Below are 23547 nucleotides of genomic sequence, written 5' to 3' on the forward strand. Positions count from 1 at the left end.
AGCTGACATGCAGGTGGGCTAAACATATTGTCTCAGGTGTGAATATCAGAGTTGGAAAAAGGAGTAGAAAGAAGATAAGGGCAAAGAGTAGTTCCCAAATATGGGAGAAGTATATAGATACTATTAACTGTAAACTTCATCCATCTAACCTAGGGCCCATGTCTATTTATATTTAGCACAGGAGCCTGTGTAACCTCTGCATCCCTGTCAGTCTGAACTTACATTTCATGGTCATAGCTAAGACCATTCTAGGCTTCACTCATTTTAGAAACAATCTTCTTTGAGTGGCAGAGTATTTTGACCCACCTTTCCTTTGAAGAGTAGGGCAGTTAATATCATTGTTGTCCTATAGACGCCCACAGGAGGGCTTATGATGTTGTTCCTGATAGAGATGACCAGTGATCGTATAGTAATTTATCGATTAGAGGTCTAGGACTATCATATTATGTGGGATCGGTTAGGGCTCCAGATGATAGGGTGGCCTGGTAGTGACCAAAAAGGTCTTCATTAAAGTGTGCCAGTCACGTTTCCTTGTCCAGCTTTTGTAGTCCTTACTTTATCTGACAGAATTAGACTTGGAGTGATTGAAGGAAGTGAAATAAGAAGTAGGTGAGGAGGATATCTAGGTCTAAGGAGAAAATATTTGATTAAGTACTTTATGGTGTCTTTTTTAGGTCTTTCTACTTGCTTTCTACACTTATTGAGTCACTGTAGACCATTGCACACTTTTGCTTTAAGGTTTATATTTTTCCCTAACTTTTGGATACATATGCACATGTGCCCCATCTCATGAGCCCTGGTCTATAACTAGGTTCTGTATGAGATAGGAAAGGTCTCACCAGAGTAAATGAACTGGAGTGTTGGCATCCCAGGCCTGACATCTCTGGACACAGTCTGAAGTGAAACAAGTAGAGGTGGTACTGGTTACACTGATTTGGTTGAGATGAGTAGATGCAGTATTAGATAGTATGGGTCAAGAGAAGAATAAAGGAAAATTGGCAAAGCCCAAGAGGTCTCAGGACTGAAAGAAATATGGGTTTCATAGAGAATAAAGAAAGCTCCCTGCTGTCTTAGAGTTTAAGAAGACAATAAATAATTATTGTTATAACCAAGTTATTTGGGTACTTGATTTATTTTGAAAAACCTATGGTTAGTATTTACTGTACCATATCATGATTTATGTCATTTAATTTTATTTACAAGTAACTATATCTTATACACTGCTGAGATCAATTGCTTCTGGTTTCCCTGGTTTAAATTATAAGTAATTTAATATTTAAAAAGTTATTATTATAAATGCATTAACAGTTTAAGCCCAGTGTTAAAATTCAGTCAGTTGGCTAATTTGAAACCTTAAGCACTTAGATAAAAGTAATATATACTCAGAATGGTAGTCTATGCATTAAAAAGCTCAAAAGATAACTAAATTTAGTATAGACAATGGCAACATGTTAGACATACTTTTAGAATCAGCTTCACTAAATTATAAATATTTGATAATAGAAAGTCTTATTTTTCCTAATAAATTTGAGAAGAGCACTTTAAATATTTTATGACATATCATTAGTCTACACTACTATTTTAAAAATTTACTTATAAATAGGATACATTGACAAAACCATAGGATAAAAGGAGTACAACTCCACACAATTCCTACCACCAGATGTCCATATCCTATCCCATCCTCTGATAGCTTTCTTACTCTTTATCCCTCTGGGAGTATGGACTCAAGGTCATTGTGGGATGCAGAAGGTGGAAGGTCTGGCTTCAGTAATTGCTTCCTTGTTGTACATGGGAGTTGACTGGTCGATCCGTACTCCCAGCCTGCCTCTCTCTTTCCCTAGTAGGGTGGGGTCTTAGGGAATTGGAGCTCCAGGACACAATGGTGGGGTCGTCTGTCTAAGGAAATCTGGTCAACATCCTGTTAGCATCTGGAACCTGTTGGCTGAAAAGAAAGTTAACATACAAAGCCAAACAAATTGTTGAACAATCATGTACCTAAAGGCTGGAATAGTGCAGATGAAGTGTTGGAGGGTTCTCCATTTTGTAGATAGCTAGTAGTCATATTTTAGTTATATTCCAAAGGGACTGTAGCTATATTAATGTTTTTGTTTTGTTTGTTTGTTTTGCCTGAGCATGAAATCTGATATGCAGGTGGATCCTGATTATAATTTTTAAAAAAGTAGTGAAACCCCTATATGGGCCCCCAAGAGGACCTTGCCCTCAACTTGGATCAACAACAGTCAAGAATGTTCCATCCTCTGATGGGAGGATGGACAACATATTCTATGCTACACCTGAGGAAGATGGGTAAATATTGGGGCAGTTTGGAATTTTCCTACTCATGACCACAGAATGAGAGCTCAGATCTACAGGGATACAGAGGTCACATAGCCTCCTAAGCTAAATATGGGCCCCAGACCAAATAAAATCGATGGGGTTTTAGAAAAATAAAAACAATTTTTCTAAAAGTTATTATCTGGGAGTCGGGCGGTAGTGCAGTGGGTTAAGCGCACGTGGTGCAAAGTGCAAGGACCAACATATGGACTCCGGTTCATGCCCCTGGCTCCCCATCTGTGGGCAGGGGTAATTTCACAGGCTGTGAAGCAGGTCTGCAGGTGTCTATCTTTCTCTCTCCCTCTCTGTCTTCACCTCCTCTCTCCATTTTCTTTGTCCTATCTAACAATGACAACATCAATAACAATAATAACTACAACAACAATGAAAAACAAGGGCAACAAAAGGGAAAATAAATAAATATATTTTTTAAAATGTTATTATCTTTGTTGGATAGAGACAGCCAGACATTAAGAGGGTAGGAGGAGACAGAAAAGGAGAGAGACAAAGAGACACCTGCAGCACTGCTTTACCACTTGTAAAACTTTCTCCCTGAAGGTGGGGACCAGGGGCTCAAACCTTGGTCCTTGTGCATTGTAACATGTGTACTCAATCAGGTGTGCCACAGCCCGGCCTTTGCACTATTATTTTTTTTTAACACCGACTTAATGACTTCTCTTTCCAAAAGCAGTATTGCATTAAACATACTTTGAAGAACATGTAGTCTTTCTGTAATTTATTATACTATTTTTTTCAGTAAAATTTTAAGAGTACAATTAAAATAGGATTTTTACATTTTATGAAATATCATAGGGAGTGATAAAAAATAATGACCAATCTACTACATAATTTATCCTTTTAGATGCTACTTTGTCCCAACTTATCAGCGTTACTATTTTAAACAGTCAGTATTATACACAGTTCCAACTACAGGTAACATCTGATATAATCTGGGATTCATTGGGCATTAATATTGTCTAATGTTATGTTCACTTTGATTTTGACCTGTCAAAGTAAGCCAGTATAGTGAAACCTTAAGATAAGTTGGCCTTTTAAAGATAAAGCACAGAAAAGCTACAAAGTATCAGATCTGGACAAAGTAGCAACTCCAAAGTTCTAGAACAAAACCGGGTTCTGGACCTTTAAAGCCTATTAACTATAATATGGCTCTGTTGGCTAGGCAAGCATATCTGATGGTGACAGCAAGATCCTAGAACAGCTGTTGACTAACACAGAGAAGTAACATATTCTGGTGACCAGCTTGAAATGTTATGTGGCTGTGAATTATTGAGAAGCAATGGTAGAAGGCAAATCCACAAAACATTTGTGGAGGAAGGATGACCCAGTGGTTTCAATAGAGTGTAGAGAGGAAACCTGAGGCAGACTCAAAGCTGCAGCCTTTTTGAGACTAAAGCTGTAGAGACTTAGAGATATGTGATCTATAAGGACTCACTCACCAAACTTGGCTTTAAATGAAAGAGTTATTTCACTCCACACAGTGAGTTGTGACAACCGCTTAACAGCAATGATCAAATCACAGCAACAGCATTCATGTTCAGGAAATAATGAGCTAATTTAAAACTCATGTGGAATTTAGGACAAGCTAAATGACAACCTTATATCTTTAAATTCTCCATAACTCAGGTCATTGAGTTTTATGTTCCTCTGTTAAAATAGGCAACTGTTAGTTCTGCATCACATGCCAAGGAAGATAGCACACTTCCTTCTTTTTCCTTTCCTTTCCTTTCCTTTCCTTTCCTTTCCTTTCCTTTCCTTTCCTTTCCTTTCCTTTCCTTTCCTTTCCTTTCCTTTCCTTTCCTTTCCTTTCCTTTCCTTTCCTTTCCTTTCCTTTCCTTTCCTTTCCTTTCCTTCCCTTCCCTTCCCTTCCCTTCCCTTCCCTTCCTTCCCTTCCCTTCCCTTCCCTTCCCTTCCCTTCCCTTCCCTTCCCTTCCCTTCCCTTCCCTTCCCTTCCCTTCCCTTTCCTTTCCTTTCCTCTTCTCTTCTCTTCTCTTCTCTTCTCTTCTCTTCTCTTCTCTTCTCTTCTCTTCTCTTCTCTTCTCTTCTCTTCTCTTCTCTTCTCTTCTCTTCTCTTCTCTTCTTTTCTCTTCTCTTCTCTTCTCTTCTTCTCCCCTCCCCTCCCCTCCCCTCCTCTCTCCTCCTCTCCTCTCCTCTCCTCTCCTCTCCTCTCCTCTTCTCTCCTCTCCTCTCCTTTTCTCTCTCTCTCTCTTTTTTTTTTCTTTTTGCCATCAGGGCATATCACTGGGGCTTGGTACCTGCACAAAGAATCTACTGCTCCCAGCAGCCATTTTTACCTTCTTTCTTCTTTTCTTTCTTTCTTTCTTTCTTTCTTTCTTTCTTTCTTTCTTTCTTTCTTTCTTGTAATTTGACAGGAGAGAAACTGAGAGGAGTAGGGAGATAGAGAAGGAGGGAAAAAAAGGCAGACACCTGAATCATCACTCATGAAGTGTCCTTCTTGAAAGTGGGGAGTGGGAGTTTGAACTCTGGTCCCTGAGCATAGAGATATGTGTGCTTACCTGAATGCCCCACTGCTCAGCTCCCAAAGATTGCCCATTTTCCATAGCAAAATGCCAACTTTTCATTGCCTATGCTTGCTGATAACTTCAATATCAAAGCCTGAATTGATATAGCTGTATAGGGTTCTGAACAAAGCTGACACCAGATGCTTTACAAAGTCCCCAAACTCAAGTAGGCAAATCCATTTCCAATCTGTACCAGAGTGTGTCATACATTTTATGGCTAAAGATTAAATCCCAAGGTAATAGTTGCAGCAGGGAAGAAAAATTAGCAATTTATAAATCAGTATGCAGTTAAACTTCAGATATTTGCACTCCTTTGTATGCATTAGTAGAGGGTAGGATTAATTGCTTTGGGCCTCACTGGCCCCATCTTCTTTATTTCCACAGCTTGGAAAGCCCGTCAGTGCCCATATGCCTGGTGAACTACATTAAATTTCAGTTGTGATTCCTTTGTAAAGCAGAGCTGTCCACACTCCTCTGTGCCAACGTGGTACAGAACACCCTTCACTACAGCATTTCCTATAGCATTGTGTACTCACATAATTGTTCTCTCTCCAGGAACTCCATGAGGGCTGGAATTATGACTGACTCATGGACTCATGTAGATGCTGAAGAATTTTCTGTTAAAAGAATTAGTTGTAGACAATAAATGAATAATTGTTATCCACTGTAAACTTCTTTGGAGAACTGAAAACACATGGCAAATGTGTCCTGATAGTTTTGAAAATCATTAGAGCAAATATTTTCCTTGATGATAGGCAATAGTATGTAAATACTGGTTAATTGCCTGTCATGGGAATTAATGTGAAGTCTTTAGTTAATAAGTGATTTCTTAATGGGCTATTATTCAAAAGCATAAATTGTGAGTCATCCAGCTTGAGTTGAAGAGGTGCTCTCAGACTTTTTTTTTCCACAGCAGGGAATAGATTTAATCTGAATCAGTCACTCTTGCCTTGTCTCAGCTTTGTCCAAATGTAAGCATTTTAAAGTGCAGCTGTTTACGTTTAGGGATGCCATCTACAACCATGGGGGGAAATAAAAATCTTTATGATGAAGAATTAATCGGTCTGCAAATGTTTCATAAACACAACCTTTGTTCCTCCATACGGTATGTTTTGTCTTACTTAGCTTTCCAGTCAAGAAAATTGGGTTTGAAGTCAGAGAGACCGATTATCCTAATTATTGCTGCTTTATTTGTTAAAACTGTATGGCTTCAGGAAAACTTTCACCAAACTCTACCACCCTTCATTTTCCCATACTTTAAATGAGAATAATAATATGCATATCAAATGGTTATAACGATTTAATGAAGTGGCCGGGTGTGGCACATCTGGTTGAGAGCATGTGTTACAATGCTAAAGGACCCAGGTTCAAATCCCCAGTCCCCACTGCAGGAGGAAAGGTTTGCAAGTGGTGAAGCAGTGTTGCAGGTGTCCCTCTTTCTTTCTCCCTCTCTATCGCCCCCTTCCCCCTCCATTACTGGCTATCTATATCTAATAAATAAATAAAGATAATTTTTTAAAAATCTAAAAAGATCTAATGAACTAATTTATATAAAAATGACAACTCTAGTGCTTGACCTAATCCAGCTTCCCCTTAAATGCTAATTTTCTTTCTCATTGATAACTGAATAAGAGATTGGGGTTTCCTAAAGAATTAGTCCACAGAGCTTCCCCAGGGCCCCACCCCACTAGGGAAAGAGAGAAGCAGGCTGGGAGTACAGATTGACCTGTCAATGATCACCTGGGAAGCAATTACAGAAACCAGACCTCCTACTTTCTGCACCCCATAATGACCCTGGTTCCATACTCTCAGAGGGTTAAAGAATAGGAAAGCTATCAGAGGAGGTGGTGGGATACAGAGTTCTGGTGGTGGAAATTGTGTGGACTTGGACCCCTCTTATCCTATGGTTTTGTCAATGTTTCCTTTTTATAAATAAAAAAAAAATTAAAAAAAGAATTAATCTACAAATATAGTATATGTACCTTAGCTTTTCATTAGTTCCTCACTTTTTTCAGAGCAAAATACTTGTAATTTACAACTTATGCCATAGGATTATCTGTAAATTCCATAAGATATAACTGTACAAAGCCATTGCTTTGTTGTATGAGACTATAAAAGCACATGAATGATTAGAAGATTCAAAGTTTAAGGTACTTTCTCTTTCTGGAATAAAGCTATCATACTGGGGGTCGGGCAGTAGTGCAGCAGATTAAGTGTACATAGCGCTACACGGTGGCGTAAGGATCTCAGTTCAAGCCCCTGGCTCCCCACCTGCAGGGAGTCTCTTCACAAGTAGTGAAGCAGGTCTGCAGGTGTCTGTCTTTCTCTCCCCCTCTCTGTCTTCCCCTCCTGTCTCCATTTTTCTCTCTGTCCTATCCAACAATAATGACGTCAATAACAAAAAAAATAATAATAACCACAACAATTTTAAAAAAAAGGCAACAAAAAGGGAAAAAAATAGCCTCCAGGATCAGTGGATTCATGGTGCAGGCACTGAGCCCTAGCAATAACCCTGGAGGCAAAAAAAAAAAAAAAACCTATCATACTGTGTTAGATTAAGCTTTTAAAATTAATTAGAATCACAAAAAAATTAAAATTCCCAAATACTCTCAATAAGCTTCCTCTAAAGTTAATATTTTATATAATCATGGTTCATTATCAATAATAATGCTGTCCAGTATCCCAAATTACTTTTAGTCACCATGTTTCTTAGTCTTGTCCAAACTGTGGTCTTCCTTCTTTCATGGACTGCATACTTTTGAAGACTACAAGTCAGCTATTCTGCAGAATTATTCTCAATTAAGAATTTTATGGTAATTTTTCTGATTAAACGAGATTATACATTTCCAAGCAAGAATACTGCAGGAATGATTTCAAGTTTCTTTTTAATATTTGGTGAATATGGTGTTGATTCAATTTCCACACTCTAAAATTGCATTTTTCTCTGTGTAAGTAATAAATATCTTCAGGGAGTGACCTAGAGTATTTTTGTATTATGATTAATATGTGTAAAACTCATTAAAAGAACTGTCCTATCATAGACATAATTGTGTTCAGAGTTAGCTAGTTTTTGTTATTGGGATGTACTTATAGAAATTAATTTTATCTCATAACTGTAATAGTGCGGATTTTAAAATCTGAATGCCCTATCTGAACAGAATGCAATGGCAGTAAGCATGCTTTAAGCTTGTGAATATGTAGGATGCTTATTAGCAAATATTTTTAAATAGCTTTAGTTATTTTAAATTGCTTTTGTGTTGAATAATTGAGAGCCTAAAAAACATGCGATTCATACCTTAAGGCATTAAATGAGATTATTTTTGTAACTGGAATTATTTTACCTATTACTCAATTTAAATTGTCTTCAAGTTTTAAAATCCACAATTCTAAATATGTGTATCTATTTGTATACATGTAGGTGTGAGGATGGGGAGCTGTGTTTTTGTATAATTACTAAGGAGAATAGGAAAAAAAAATGCTCAGTGGATCTCCATGTTTTATTTTGTTTTGTTTTTGCCTCCAGGGTTATTGCTGGATCTAGATGCCTGCACTTTGAATCCATAGCTCCTAGAGGCTATTTTTTCCCCTTTTGTTGCCCTTGTTGTTTATCACTGTTGTTGGATAGGAGAGAGAGGTCGAGAGAGGAGGGGAAAACAGAAGACAGAGAGAAAGATAGACACTTGCAGACCTGCTTCACCTCTTGTGAAATGAGCATCCTGTAAGTGGGGAACCAGGAGTTGGAACCGGGATCTTTAGGCTACCACTCAGCCCTCTGTATCTCTATGTTTTATTCAAATATTCACCTTTATCCCACTTAGGCAGAAAATTACCCGTTACCAAATCTGCATTTATAAAGATCACAGTCTCATGCTTTACTAATATATCATTTTAAGTGAGACTGACTCTCTGCCGAGATACTTACAGCCGCAGTTATATTCACTATAAGAAACCAATCATCTCCCAGGCAGACCAACATGCATTTAATAAATGGCAAATATTTGTTGTCATTATTACTAACAAGTATACATCAACTGAAAGTTGTTTTGTAAAATATCTCTAGAGCCTTTTGCTTATTTCCACTTATTACTGTTTCTGCTTAAATTTACCCCACTGGGATATGAAATAACCTTTTCTTTTAGCCATTGTTGCTATTGTTTTGTCCCTTTCCAAACTGATCCAAATTCTTCAAAGCATGGGAGCCTGTAGTAATACATTCTATTTCAATTCCATTCTTTTTTGTTCATAACTTTTTCTTTAATTGAACTTTTAAAAATATCCAAACATATAAATCTTCTTTTTACTTTTCATTTAAATTCACCACATTTATCCTCTGGATTCTATCTGGAACCCAAACCAAAAGTGCTGAAAGACCATAACAAAGACTGCTTTCCTTGGAATTTTTAACTCACCAGAAGTGGGAATCATTAGTCATTCACATGCCCAACTCATTGGATTTTTTTAGTCTATACTTTACTTTACTTTAGAAACTCATATGTACTTATAAATTGAGGATATATCACAGTACAGTACTGTACAATACAGCACTGTAGCACAACTAGGTAATTTAGAAGTCACTGAGGCTAAAATGAGAAAACAACATATCAGTTCAGAGATATAGAATGTATGAGAAAATACAGAATTATTCCAAATATTGATGTAATATTTGGTTCAATAGAACTAACTCATCTGCTTATAGTTTGTTTTCAATTTCCCTTTTCTGGTTTCATTGGGAGCTAATTTAAAGTTTCTAGGTGATTCAATATTTGACCACTTTTCTTTTTTATTATTTATATTTTTTATTTCTTGCATTTGAAGTATTCCTCGATGACATCTTTAGCCTGAGATTCTTTGCCATAGTCCTTAACTACTACACAACTGCAACCAACAACCTTACCAGGTTTGCCCTGTCAGTTTTACAGAGGCCTACCCATTCTCCAAGTTTCTTGTTGTCATCAACCTTAATTAGGTTGATCTGGTGTTCAGCAGAGGGCCTCTACCAACTTAACATACATAGGGTCATTACAGTTGGATGCAAGCACACAAAGGTGGGCTTGGTGCTTGTCTAAGGCTTTGGCAGCTTCGCAGATGCCGCATATTGGGCCATCATGAATGAAGGCAGTCTTAAGCACCTCTTGTAGAGTGCTATTCACGTCCAGTCCATTACACCTCCAGCAGCAATGCCTTCCTCGGTCATGGCAGTGGGTTAAGGGTGGAGCCAAATCTTTAATACACCCAAGCCTCTGCCTCCGTGCATCCTGGAGGCCGCTGGGAAAGAGCTATGTGACTGCTTTTCAACTGTTACTTATGGAAAGAAAGTTGCATAATTATAGTAATTAGTATTATGCTTCATTATTATATGACTTCTCTTTTGTGATAAGACTATGAAGTTCAAACAAAAAGTAATCCAAGACACATAGACAGCCTGTTATCCAACATCAAATTTCATTATTCAAAAAAAAATAATAAAATCGAAAATGTAGTTGTAAACTTTCACATAGGAGAAATAATACTAAGCATAGAAACTAATCAATTTTAAAGCAATGTGTCTGGAAATCGTTTCTGCATCAGACAGAGTAACTTAGTTTGCTTTTCATTTTCACTAAAATAAGGCATTTTCACTAAACTAAGACAAGGATACAGTTAAACCTTGTTCACTGAAAACATTTTACTAGAATAAACTTTAAATAAAAATCTAGATCTCTCCTCAGTATAGTTGTTTATATTTGTATTTCTTTATGTTTTATTTTATTTTACTTATTTTTAAGTTTTTTTATTATCTTTATTTGTTTATTAGGTAGAAACAGCCAGAAATTGAACAGAAAGGGGAGATAGAGAGAAAGAGAGACAGAGAGACACCTGCAGCTCTGCTTCACCACTTGTGAAGATTTCCCCCTGCAGGTGGGGACCAGGGGCTAGAACCCAGGTCCTTACATTGTTAACCTGCGCTCAACCAGGTGTGCTACCACCCGGCCCCTTCTTTATAAGTTTTATACAAAAGGCAGTAGAGTTTAAATCTTTATATGATAAACCATTTTTATCAGAGCAAAATATAGAAGCTGAATTCATTGCCTCGGTCCTAAACTTCTCACCCATCATTAGACGTATCTAAGGATGAAAATCATCACTCCCAAAATAACTTACTGATTTCTACTCACTTGTTGTCTTCTTATCCAAACATTTTCACTCTGAACTTGAGTGACCATATTTTAGCTCAGTTCTAAAGTGTTTCGTAAGTTCATCCTTCTCTCTGAAATAGTCAATTCCCAGTTCCCACTTAATTGTGCTTCCCCTGACTGATGATAAGATTTCTGACAAGAGAGTATTAAATATATATGCAGGTCAATAGTCCTTCACAGAGATTGTCAATATCTTAATTTCAGACTCAACCTCCATATTTGTGAGACATAATATTTTTATTCCAAACCACCCGTTTTTTACACCATGTCACAGCAGTCAGAGTCAAAATAAATATGCCTTTAGAGGAGTTAACAACCCTTTCCCATCTTCTATTCTTTTAGTTTAAAATTTTAAATAGTTTTCATCTATAATTCAATATGTAGTTTTTTAAATTTTTTATTTAAGAAAGGATTAATGAACAAAAACATATGGTAGGAGGGGTACAACTCCACACAATTCCCACCACCCAATCTCCATAACCCACCCCCTCCCATGATAGCTTTCCCATTCTCTAGCCCTCTGGGAGCATGGACCCAGGGTCGTTGAGGGTTGCAGAAGGTAGAAGGTCTGGCTTCTGTAATTGCTTCCCCGCTGAACATGGGCGTTGACTGGTCGGACCATACTCCCAGTCTGCCTCTCTCTTTCCCTAGTAAGGTGGGTCTCTGGGGAAGCTGAGCTCCAGGACACATTGGTGGGGTCTTCAATCCAGGGAAGCCTGGCCAGCATCCTGGTGGCATCTGGAACCTGGTGATTGAAAAGAGAGTTAACATACGAAGCCAAACAATTTGTTGAGCAATCATGGATCCCAAGCTTGGAATAGTGGAGAGGAAGTGTTAGGGAGGTACTCACTGCAAACTCTAGTGTACTTCTGCTTTCAGGTATATATTTTGCAGTAGTTTATGGATACGTGTGAACATAAGCTCTCTCTCACAGAAACTGGTGTATATCTAGGTTATGGGACTTTGTTAGAAAGTGAACTACCTGAGATGAAATTAGAGTGTACTATAAAAGGAAAGGTCTCACCCGAGTAATGAAGCTGAAGGGTTGTCATTCCACACATGAAGTCTCTGGACACAGTCTGAGGTGAAGCATGTTGAGGTGGCAATCGTTGCGTTGGTTAGGTTGTGATTGGTGGATGCAATATTATTTGGTTTGGATTGGGAGAGGCATACGGGAAAGTGGGCCCTATCCAAGGGTTTCAGGACTGGGGGAAGTAGGGGCTCTATAGTGGAGATATGAGGTTCCTGCTGTCTTAGGGTTCAAAAAGACAATCGATAGTTAATGTTATCATCACATTATTTGTTAATTGGGTTAACTTTGAAAAGTCCTTTTGTTATGGTTTGCTGTACAGTATCCAGTATCTTGTATATAGCTGTGCTATTGGATGCTTCTAATCTACTTGGTCTAGGCTTTTGAGAGAGTCCGCATATCAAATACACAGCCTATATATTAAAAAGATTCAGTTTGTGTTTTGAGAAACTTTGAGACATACAATTGATTTTCCCCTCTCATATTAATTAACTAGTGATTCATATGTCTACATTTTGCTAGGAGTGTACATAAACACCATTCCCACCACCAAAAGACTGTATATTTAAAAATATAAATACTAGTGGAAAAATACTCAGGCACAAGGAATACAAAAATTACTTTGCTTTTTTTTTTTTTTTTTCCAGAACAGGGGATAGCACAATAGTTGTACAGAAAGACTTTCACAATAGAAAATCCCAGTTCAGTTTCTGGATTAAAAAAAAATTATTACTTTTTCCAACCTGAATCTTCTGAGAATTACTATTTAGTTTCAAATGCATTAGTCCTGAAGTTATACATGCAAAGTAAAGCATGCACAGTTTCTAGAACCTTATTTTTCTTAAATACAGATCATGACATACTTAATATCCTACAATTTGATTCATTATTTTAAATAAATAGCTTATGTATCTCTCCACATTTTCACTTTGAATCTTTCTTTTCTATGAATTATGAATTATAAATGATTGTATTATAAAGATGTCAACGTAATTTAGCCAGTTGTGCCAGTAAATTGAGTTGTGTCGATTTTCCTCTTATACAAAGTGCATTTATAAATTGCTCTGCACATGAATGTCTGCAGACTTTATAAATTATACCTGTATGTTAAAGTCTTAATAGTATAATTATACTTATACTATTTTTGAAATGCTCTTGAAAGACCTCTTTCAATATGAATGTATATATTTTACCCTACTCATGAAAAACCTTAGGTTTTAGGATCAAGGTTTTTTAGAAAGGAAGTTTCAGATGAATTGCACTGTGATTATTTATTGTTAATGTATACTTCAGATAATTATTTTACAAATGGTCATTGAGTACCTCGTACCGTAAATCACATGATAACTGCTCAGTATTTTATAGCTGACTCACCACAATGCAAAGAAATTAATTATGTTTAGGGACCAAATGAAGAAAGAAAATAATTTCACTCCTTTGGAATAAGATGCAAGTTGGTTGAAGAATTTATTATCGGTACCAGGTGGTGGCGCGCCTGGCTAAGTGCTCCCATTACAATGTGCAAGGATGCAGGTACAAACCCCTAGTCCCCACTTGCAGAGGGAAAGCTTTGCAAGTGGTGAAGCAGGGCTACAAGTGTCTTTCTATCTCTCCATTTCCATCTTCCCCACCCCTCTCAATTTCTCTCTGTCTCTATCCAACAATAAATAAGAATAAATAAATAAAATTAAAAAGAACCCATTTGGATATTCCTCAAAAAGGAAAATCACAAACATAAAAACCTAAAGCTAAATAGACATATGGGGAATTATTTAAACAATGCTTATTTTTCAGAGACCTGAAAATGTTAGAGCCAGGAATATATCAGAAATCATTCAGTGCCCCCCAATATTTATGCTTTCTGAGGTCCAGAGCTGCCTATATTGGTCATGTTTGTCTTTATTTCCCCAACTTCATCCTCTGTTACAAATGTCTCTTCCTTAGAAATGAATCCCCCTACACTACATCCATCTCTTTGATACTTCGCCTGCCTCATGCCACATACAGACAATATCTTCAGTTTGGAAACCATGAACAAAATGCTTACCACATGACTAAGATTATGCTAAATGCCACAAACAAAAAGATGGATCATAAGCTTTCTGATCTGGGATTCCATAGTGAATTGATTTATACCAAACCCTGCTGATCCATGATCAGCATGATCTTAAAGGGCATAAAACAAGCTGACATTCAGGAACCAGCTTTCAGCTGGGATTAGGATGGAGGTAAAGCAAAGGAGATAGAGAGAAATCTTTGGATCTTTCCCAGAATGTTTGAAATCTGGCTAGGTAGCTAAGATTTGCTGTCTTTAAACAAGTTAATAGTGTGTTAAGATAAGATAACAAAGCTCTAAAGTAAGAAATTACTGCACTGAAATTCTGCCTCTTAGTAATTCAGCATTTCTGTTTTCTTAGAAATGGAGAGAGTAATAATGAGAAAAAAAATAATAAGGCATGTACCAATTGTTTTATATGATACCTAACATATAGTAAGTACTAAAACATTATAGTTACTTTAATTATTGTTATTATTGACCTTATCTTTACCATTTTTTCCTCAAGAAGGTTCACAGATTTTTAGTAAACTGTTGGTAGTTTGCAAGGGAGATTAGAACTCCAACTAGAAATTATTCTCATCCCAAATTCTTAAAATGTGTTTATAACATTCTTATAGGAAACTAAGTATACCATTTTTTCCTCAAGAAGGTTCACAGATTTTTAGTAAACTGTTGGTAGTCTGCAAGGGAGATTAGAACTCCAACTAGAAATTATTCTCATCCCAAATTCTTAAAATGTGTTCATAACATTCTTATAGGAAACTAAGTACTTAGTTCATATTGGACAAATTAACAATTGTCAATGTTTTCTCCACTCTTGAATAAGATATTTTTAACAGATAATAAAACTTTTTAGTTTGTGTGAAAGACATGATAGCATATACTAAATACATAAATAGTCTTATTTAAGTATTTCCTAGGGCCAGCAACCTCGCTCATTTGAATAGTGTGCCTGTATTGCCATGTGTGCAACTCTGGTTGGAGTCTGAGCCCTTCATTGGGAAAAATTTTTGTTCTGGTGTTGTGGTATATTTCTACCTGAAAAAGTGAAAGAAGTCCTGATAAGAGCAGCAGCAATAATAGCAATTCCAAATTTATGCTGTATTATTTACCAAAGTTTCTACAATAATCAATTTAAATTTAAATCACATAAAAACTAGGGTATGTGATTTTAAAAGTCTCTTTTATGAAAAAAAAACATTGTCGATCTCAATACCCCAGTATTTCATAATTTTTTACCTTATACCAATTATAAGCTATTATAATTACACTGTGCAAATATTCTCAGAAAAAGAAAAAACTAAAGTCTCTTTTATGTTCAGAAGCTAATGAAACATTTTTTTAAATCTTCTTTTTATTTGTCAGGTCTTGTTTCTCCATGATTAAATCCAGAGGTATATCGTCTGCATTTGTAGCCCTGTCCTGCCTTTAAGAAGCTGAGTAAATTTGGCAACTTATTTAATATTTTTAGACTTTGATTTTTATGATGTGTAGAGCTCTAGGTTTATAGCATATTTTGGGTTGAAAGTAAGTAAATTTTAAGTTTGTTCTAAGTGTTTCCATCATTAATACTCTCTTATACATTTCCTCACTCCAGTGAGCATCATTAGAATTATTGCTTTGAGATCTCCTTCAAGAAAGTTACATGTCACTGCTGTAATTTCTCACTCCCAAGTCCTAGATTTTTATATTGATCTATCAGTGCAGTGAATTTCCTGTCTCCTCTTATGTCTGGTGTGCATTAAGGTTTCATTCTCAAGCACACTTGGGCAGGGCCAGCATTTCCCAGATGTAAATGATGTCTGGGGAGGCAGTAACAGCAGCAACTCAGTAGTGGTTGGGGTTATTTAGGGCCTGGGCTGGGCCAAAGTTTGCCATTGGTGATGCCATAAGGGCTAGAGTTCTGAATAAGGTGAACGTTTCCTGTTAGGAACTGTTTGGTTCCATTATTTTCTTATGCATAACAGCTGGGTAGGTCCAAGCACAACTTCAGATAATTCTCAGGGATTTGCCTTCAGGACCAATGGGGACTGAGTTCTAATACAGTGTCCACCAGTGCCCTTTACAAGGTTAAGAGAAGTCAACAAGATGGCACCTGCCAGCAATTCTGACCTTGGTCTACACTCTACGGTTAAGTGTTTGATCATAGTATCGGGGTGCCTATTCCCCACCCTGTTTCCCAGAGAAAAGCTCTTCTCTTTAGATTTCTTCTCCTTAGATATCTCTTTTCTGTGCTAGGGCTTCAGACTTCTTGGGGATATTTTACTGTCTCCTCTCAGTTTAGATGCTCTCCTCCCATGCTTTGCTGTGGGAATTCTTCTTGGCCAAGCCTAAAATCTCTGTTCTGATGTAGATTTACTATGATCTCTGGAGGAGATAAACACAGATTCTCCCTATCTGGCCACCCTGGCTAATGTGTACCCTTTAAAAGACAGATGTGCTTACTTCAGAACAGAACTTAAAAACAAAGTGTTTTTAGGTAATCCTACTTTGTGACTTTTCTCAAAAATAAAAGATAAAATTGTGTTTTTCCATCTTGAATAAAACACATAAAAGATTTGTAGGCTTTCAATAAATGACTTAATAAATTTCTTCACACTAGATCTTTCACTCATCCATGTGTCAATACTTATTGTATATTTAGTCTATTCCCAGATCTATTATCTAATGACTAAGATTGAGAATAAAGTTACAGATTTGGTGGTCAGACTGTGGTGCACCAGGTAGAACGCACACTATACTATCTGAGGACCCAGACTGAAGGTCTCAGTTTCCACCTTAGTTGGGAAGTTTCATGATCAGTGAAGCAGGATTAAAGATAATCTCTCTTCTCTGTCTCTCTCCATATTTTTTTTTATCTAAAGAAAGGTAGGGAGGAGGGAAATGAAAGGAAATAAAAAAAATAAGAAAGAAGAGGAGGAGAAGGAGGAGGAAAAGAAGGAAAAAAGGTCACCAAGAACTGTGGAATCATCATGTAGCTACCCAGTCCCAGTGATAGCCCTGGTGCCAAGGAAAGAGGAAAGAGAAAGAAGGGAAGAGGGGCACATAAAGTTGTAGACGTTCTGTTATAACAGGAAAGGTGGTGAAAAAATAAACAATGTTAATAAGGCTAAAAAGAGCAACTGTATATGCATCTAAATCCTAGTTATTCAGATAAAATTTCCAGGAAAAAAAAAGCCATAAAAGTTACTTTGAAATGAAATAGGTTTTAGATGATGCAGATTGTTGAATGAGTACATGAGAGAAAGTAGCAATGGACAAACTATATGTTATGCAGAATAAGGAGAGTGTGATATGAGGGGAAAACAGCAACCCAATTTTATCCAAAATATAATGCAGACTCTTAAATGATTTCAAACAGCAAAGGGGATTCAAGTATTTGCATTTGAGCAGCATGACTTTAGCATTCACATGGTGAATTTGATGTATGGATCATAGTAGAACTGATGGCATAGGAGACCCATTACAATATCCATGGTAAACAAACACAGATGCAGATCAAAAAAGTAACACTTAGAGTCAAAAGAGGAAAGTTGATATAATGATTAGATTACCAACTGGATGCTAAATGAGGAAAGGGAGACCCAATAGCTTTGAGATGTCTGAGTTGGTGACTGAATCTTCCAGCTTTGTTAATATTGGAAGTATGAAGGGTGAGATAGATTTGCAAATGGGAATTTGCAACTTTAGTTTTGATTTTACTTTAAGCAAGTAAGAGGTATTTATTCCCCTCTCAATCAATAAATATGACTGTAGCAGTTATAAAATGTCAGCAAAAATCAAACAGTTGCAACAGAAAAAAGATGCCAGCACAACTATCTCCACATTCTCTCTCATAAAACAAGATAGTTTTATTCCACCTTTCCTTGTTACTGTTTTAGGCAAGGAAGATTCAAACAAAGAATAAAGACCAGCCTCTGTTCCAGAAAAACATAGTCTTACCCAGAAATCCTAGCAAATCCTTATTTGCATTTCATTTGCCAGAATTGTGTCAAAGGCCACTCTTGCCTAGAGGAAAGTAAATATTCCCTTTAGGAAAGAAAAGAAAGGACGAAGATAATGAAATGGAGTTTGATCCAAAGAACGGTGTCTCTTACAGTTATATTGAAACTCACACGGTCAAGAGATAATCCATGGTAAGACAACTGGATGCAGATAAATGTGTGCTGGATCATCCTGAGAGCAGTTAAGATAGAGATAATGCATGGGAGTGGGGCAAGTGGTCATTATGTCAAGAAGGTATAATGATTTCTCCGGAAATGCAAAGGAACAGAGTCAATAGCACAACTTCAGACAAGCCCAAACCTTCAGGGGTGGGTGACAAGAAGTATCTTCAAAGGAGTTGGTATTTGATTGAAAACAAGGGATATTAACAGAATCAGAGGTGAACATTTTCAGAAGTATATGTGAATGAGATTAAAAATGAAATAGATAAAACCAGTCTTGTACACATGTAGAAATGTCTGAAAGAGATGTCTTGGGATAGTTAGTTTATTAATAAGTGTCAGCATGTTGAAAAAATCATTACCCCATTTTAATTTTTAAAATAGTTTCAATTTTTTATAGAACAGAGAGAGATTAAGAGGGGAAGAAAAGTAAAGAAGGAGAAAGAAAGAGAGAAATTTAAAGGGGAGTAGGCCCTGCCCCAAATTCCTTCTCTTGCCATGTGAGGACAGTCTGTAGAGGAAAGAGTCACATGAATGCAACTCATGACCTATGATATGCAATTTTATTTCCATAAAACTCTCATTCTTAAGGTTTGTTTTAGTTGGAATGTAATGTATTTTAAGAAAGAAAGGTCGGATGTGTGGGCGATCTGGCTGCGACATCTGTCACCCCATTGATCGCCAGGGTTGATTCAGCTGATCTGGCTGGCTAGGCGGGTGTCCCCTTCCTCCCTCACCGCTCCATGTGCGTCCCTCCCGAAGCTGCGCGCTTGGTTGAAGAGGACGGCCTTCCCCGAATAGAGACGGACCGGTCTTCGGTCGAGTATACGAATAGCTGCGCTCCCCTGCTAGAACCTCCAAACCAGCTCTTAAGAAAGAAAGGTCATCAGGGCCCGGTGATGGCGCATCTGCCTGAGCACACATGCTACAATGCACAAGGACCCAGGTTTGAGCCCCCAGTTCCCACCTACAAGTGGTGAAGCAGTGCTGCAGGCATCTGTCTCCCTCTCTATCGACCCCTTCACTCTTAATTTCTGTCTGTCTATATCCAATAAGTAAATAAAGATTAAAAAAGAAGAAAGAAAAGAAAGTTCATCAATTATTAACCTGTCGGAAATAGAGCCCAGGTCCTCAAAAGATTAAACATAGGATTCTAACAAGAGTACAGTAAAGACTTTAGCAACTGAAGTCGACAAATTTTTCTAATGGCCTCCAGATAAACATTAGCATAGGATCAAGCACATTCTTATAAGACCCTGAGCAAACATTAATTTCTAGGCAAATGTTTTCCTAGACTTATAGAAATCTTTCAACATTATTGGTATGGGTAAGCATATAAATATGCATATATATAGTAAAAGATATAAATGAGTTAACACATTAACATTAAAATTGCATATTTTTCTGTTCTCAGACTGACTTTTTCATTTAAGAGAGACACAGAGATAAGTAACTGACTGGAACTTTCTTTAGTAACTTGGTACTCCCATATGGTACCAGAAGAAGAACCTACAATTCGCATGTGGCTAGTCATGTGCCCTACCCAATGAATTATTTCTTCAGTCTTTTTTACTTTACAAGACAAAGAAAAATTGCAAAGGAAGGGGAGATAGAGAGACAGAGAAAGACAGAGAGATAAGAGATACCTGCAGACCCCTATGGGGGCCCATAAAGGGGTCTATTGTGTTGTTCTTAATAGAGATGACCAGTAACAATGGAGGGAGTGATTTATGTCTGTTTGGGAATCTCAGGACTCCCTGACTAGGACATCAGCTGATGGGGTGATCTGATAGTGACTAAAGAGTCATTGTTAGCTCATGCCAGTCTCTTCCTCTTATTATGCTTTTGCAGCCCTTACTTTGATACGGTTAGCTTTGGAGTGATTGAGGGAATTATAATAGGAAGTAGGTGAGGAGGTTATCTAAGTCTAAGTAGACACTATTCATTAGGAACTTAAGGTGTCTTTATATGCTTGCTGCATATACTGACTCACTGCAGACTATTGTACACTTCTGTTTTCAGGCATATATTTTGTCCTAATTTATTTATGCATGTGAACATATGCCCTATCTCATGAGACCTGGTCTATCTCTTGGTTTTGGGACTTTGTTAGGAAGTGAACCACCTGAAATGGAATTAGAGAATCCTATGAAAGGAAGGGTCTCACCTGAGTAATGAGGCTGAAAGGTTGACATTCCACACCTGACATCTCTGGACACAGTCTAAAGTGAAGCTTGCTGAGGTGGTGTTCATTGAGTTGATTAGGTTGGGATCAGCAGATGCAATATCACATGGTACTAATTGAGAGAAGCATGCAGGAAAGTGAGCCCCACTTTAGAGGTTCCAGGACTGGGGGAAATATAGGCTCTATAGAGGAAGCAGGAGGCTTCTGCTGTCTGGGGGTTTAAGAAGGCAATAGCTAATTATTGCTGCCATCAAATTATTTGGCATTTGGTTTAACTTTGAAAATATCTTTGTTAGAATTTTCTGTATCATACACAACACCACCACAATTTATGTGCTTTGACATTATTTGTATATAGCTGTGTTTTATAGAGTAATGCCACCAGTTGCTTCTGTTCTCCCTGGTGTAAGCTTTTAAGAGAGTCAACATTTCAGACTCAACCTGTGGTTTGTGCATTAAAATTTTTGAAACATTCAATCAATTTTCCCTTCTCATATTAATTAAATAGTGATTTGTATAACTACAAGTTAATAGAAGTATACATAAACACCATTCCCACCACCAAAAGACTGTGTCCCATCCCATTCCATCCCCCACCCCCAATGAAGTCAAACATTCACCCTCACCCTCAACCCAGAGATTTTTACTTTGGTGCCCTACTCCAAGTTTAGTCAAATCCTCCTTTGAGTTTACCTTTCTGTTCTACTTTCTCAACTTCTGTTTATGAGTGGGATCATCCCATACTCGTCTTTGTCTTTCTGACTTAGCTCACTTAACATAATTCCTTCTAGCTCCATCCAAGATGGGTCACAGAAAGTGGGTTCATTGTTCTTAATAGCTGTGTAGTTAAATGTGTTCTTTAATGCTCACCACATTATGTACTGTTGGTTGTTCTGGTAAGGCACGGGTATATGTGTAGGTGAAATAATCATTTGCTTTCCTAGTGTTTTCAGTCTAGTAGAAAGACAGATATCAAGCAATTACCAAATGGTGAAAAGTATGAAGGAAGCAAATGGTGGTAGCATGGACAAAAGCAGGGTACACAATTATGCAACACATTTATGCCCTCCAATATGTTTCTGGAAGGCTTTGTAGGGACTTGAAACACACAAAGATAGTTTATCTGAAAAACAAGACATAATAGTGTTCATTGCAGTTAGATGCTACCTAGTTTTTTTTTTATAACATAAATACATAAATGTGTTTTGAGTAACATACAAGCATATCATGGTTCCTTAGTAACTTTTGAAATCAGCCTCATACCTGAGCCTCCAAAGTCCCAGATTCAATCCCCCACACTACCATAAGCCAAAACTTAACAGTGCTCTGGTTAAAAAAAAAAAAAAAAGTAAATCATAATAATCGTTAAAATCAAAATGGTCTAAATTAACATTCTTCCCAAATATTTTCCATTCCTTTTCTCAAATTAACAGTCATTTTCACTTTATTTACTGTCCACCATTATAGTATGCTAGCTTTTAAGTAAACATATATATATATATATAAACTATATATATATATATATATATATATATATATATATATAGTTTATGTCTTTATTGAATGGATGGAGAGAGAGAGACTATAGCACAAGAGACCAGAGCACTGATAAACTTTGCCTTATAATAGTGCTGAAGATTGAACTTGGGACCTCAGAGCCTTGGGCATAAAAGGTTTGCATAACCATTATGCTATCTCCCCTGCTCAATTATGCAACTTTTTTTTTCTTTCCTGTTTGCAGTATCATACATAATCACCAAACTGCTGCTAGAATACTCACACCTGTTACTGAAAGTTCCAAGACCCATGAGAACTTGTTCAGGCACTTACTCTAGGTCAAGGTCTGACTGCCTGGTACAAGGCTGCACTCATGCTGGGCAGGTCCAACAACACAGGAGCCTTTCTCCAGACCATTAGTTTTCAAATAAGTCAACACACTAGTATGATTTTTAAGTATAATTTGTCTTAGTTTTATTACAGATTGGTAGACCAATTGCATGTCCATCAGACCAAAATAAAGGTTATTTTAGTTTATGTTAATCCATTACTACAAATAGCTAATAACAACATAAAGAAACAGTTATTGAGTACTGCTACAGTAAGAAAAATAAATTGTAAAAGGCACAGATAAGTTCAAAATATGTTTTTTAAATGTTATTACTGTAGTAAGATAAATTACTTTGACAGCTAACTCATGTCATTTAATGCAGGACTGTGGTTTACCAATTCACCCAGATGAATCCTGTGGGTTACAGCCCATTGCCTCTGACTACATTGAAGCCATTTCACAACCTGAACTACAGATTTGTCCATCTGGAGACATCAAAGGTAACTATTACATTGAATATCACTTCTCTTTAAATATGTATATATATATATATATATATATATATATACATATGTTAGTGATTATCTTTGAACAAAACAAATGAAGGCAATAAATCACTTTTCATTATAATGAACAGTAATACAGACTATAAGTGAATTTTCTAATACATGAGGAACTTTTTAAATATTTATTTATTTAATCCTTTTTGTTGCCCTTGTTGTTTTATTGTTGTAGTTATTGTTGTTATTGATGTTGTCGTTGTTGGATAGGACAGAAAGAAATGGAGAGAAGAGGGAAGACAGACAGGAGGAGAGAAACATAGACACCTGTAGACCTGCTTCACCGCTTGTGAAGTGACTCCCCTGCAGGTGGAGGGCCAGCGGTTCGAACCAGGATCCTTACACCAGTCCTTGTGCTTAGTGCCACCTGCACTTAACCCGCTGTGCTACCACCCAACTTCCCATGAGGAATTTTTATTAGTAAAGTGATATTTATTTTCACTTTCTACTTTGCCTAGTTAATCTATATTCATCTGTAGGTGTTAGCTAAAAGTCACTTATGGCAGTTTTCCTTGAGTCTTGTTTGTTTTCTTATTGACTATTTCCAGTATATTCTTTGCATTTTTCCACAATCATTTAATTGATGGAAATAGGACCTAGATTGGTGGAAAAGAGTGTTCTGCAGACACCAACCATGAATAGATGAGAAACTGTACCCATGTGTTA

At 37.0% G+C, this 23547-nt stretch overlaps 1 protein-coding gene, 1 non-coding gene and 1 pseudogene across 3 annotated transcripts in view; 1 reads left to right on the top strand and 2 right to left on the bottom strand.

Annotated features, from left to right (window-relative positions):
- Nucleotides 1-23547, top strand: part of CPED1 (cadherin like and PC-esterase domain containing 1) — a 422947-nt gene that overhangs the window by 337022 nt on the left and 62378 nt on the right. For both annotated transcript variants that reach the window (XM_060196489.1, XM_007525006.3), the window contains exon 17: nucleotides 22704-22821. In XM_060196489.1, coding sequence (XP_060052472.1) covers nucleotides 22704-22821 — 118 coding nt within the window. The remainder of the gene's footprint in view (nucleotides 1-22703; nucleotides 22822-23547) is intronic.
- Nucleotides 9532-10091, bottom strand: LOC103115254 (small ribosomal subunit protein eS12-like; annotated as a pseudogene).
- On the bottom strand, nucleotides 22223-22407 carry LOC132540088 (small Cajal body-specific RNA 16). The gene has a single exon (XR_009551352.1). It is a non-coding gene; the product is annotated as a small Cajal body-specific RNA 16 (non-coding RNA).

Source organism: Erinaceus europaeus, chromosome 8 (genome assembly GCF_950295315.1).
Source record: "Erinaceus europaeus chromosome 8, mEriEur2.1, whole genome shotgun sequence".
Classification (NCBI taxonomy): domain Eukaryota; kingdom Metazoa; phylum Chordata; class Mammalia; order Eulipotyphla; family Erinaceidae; genus Erinaceus; species Erinaceus europaeus.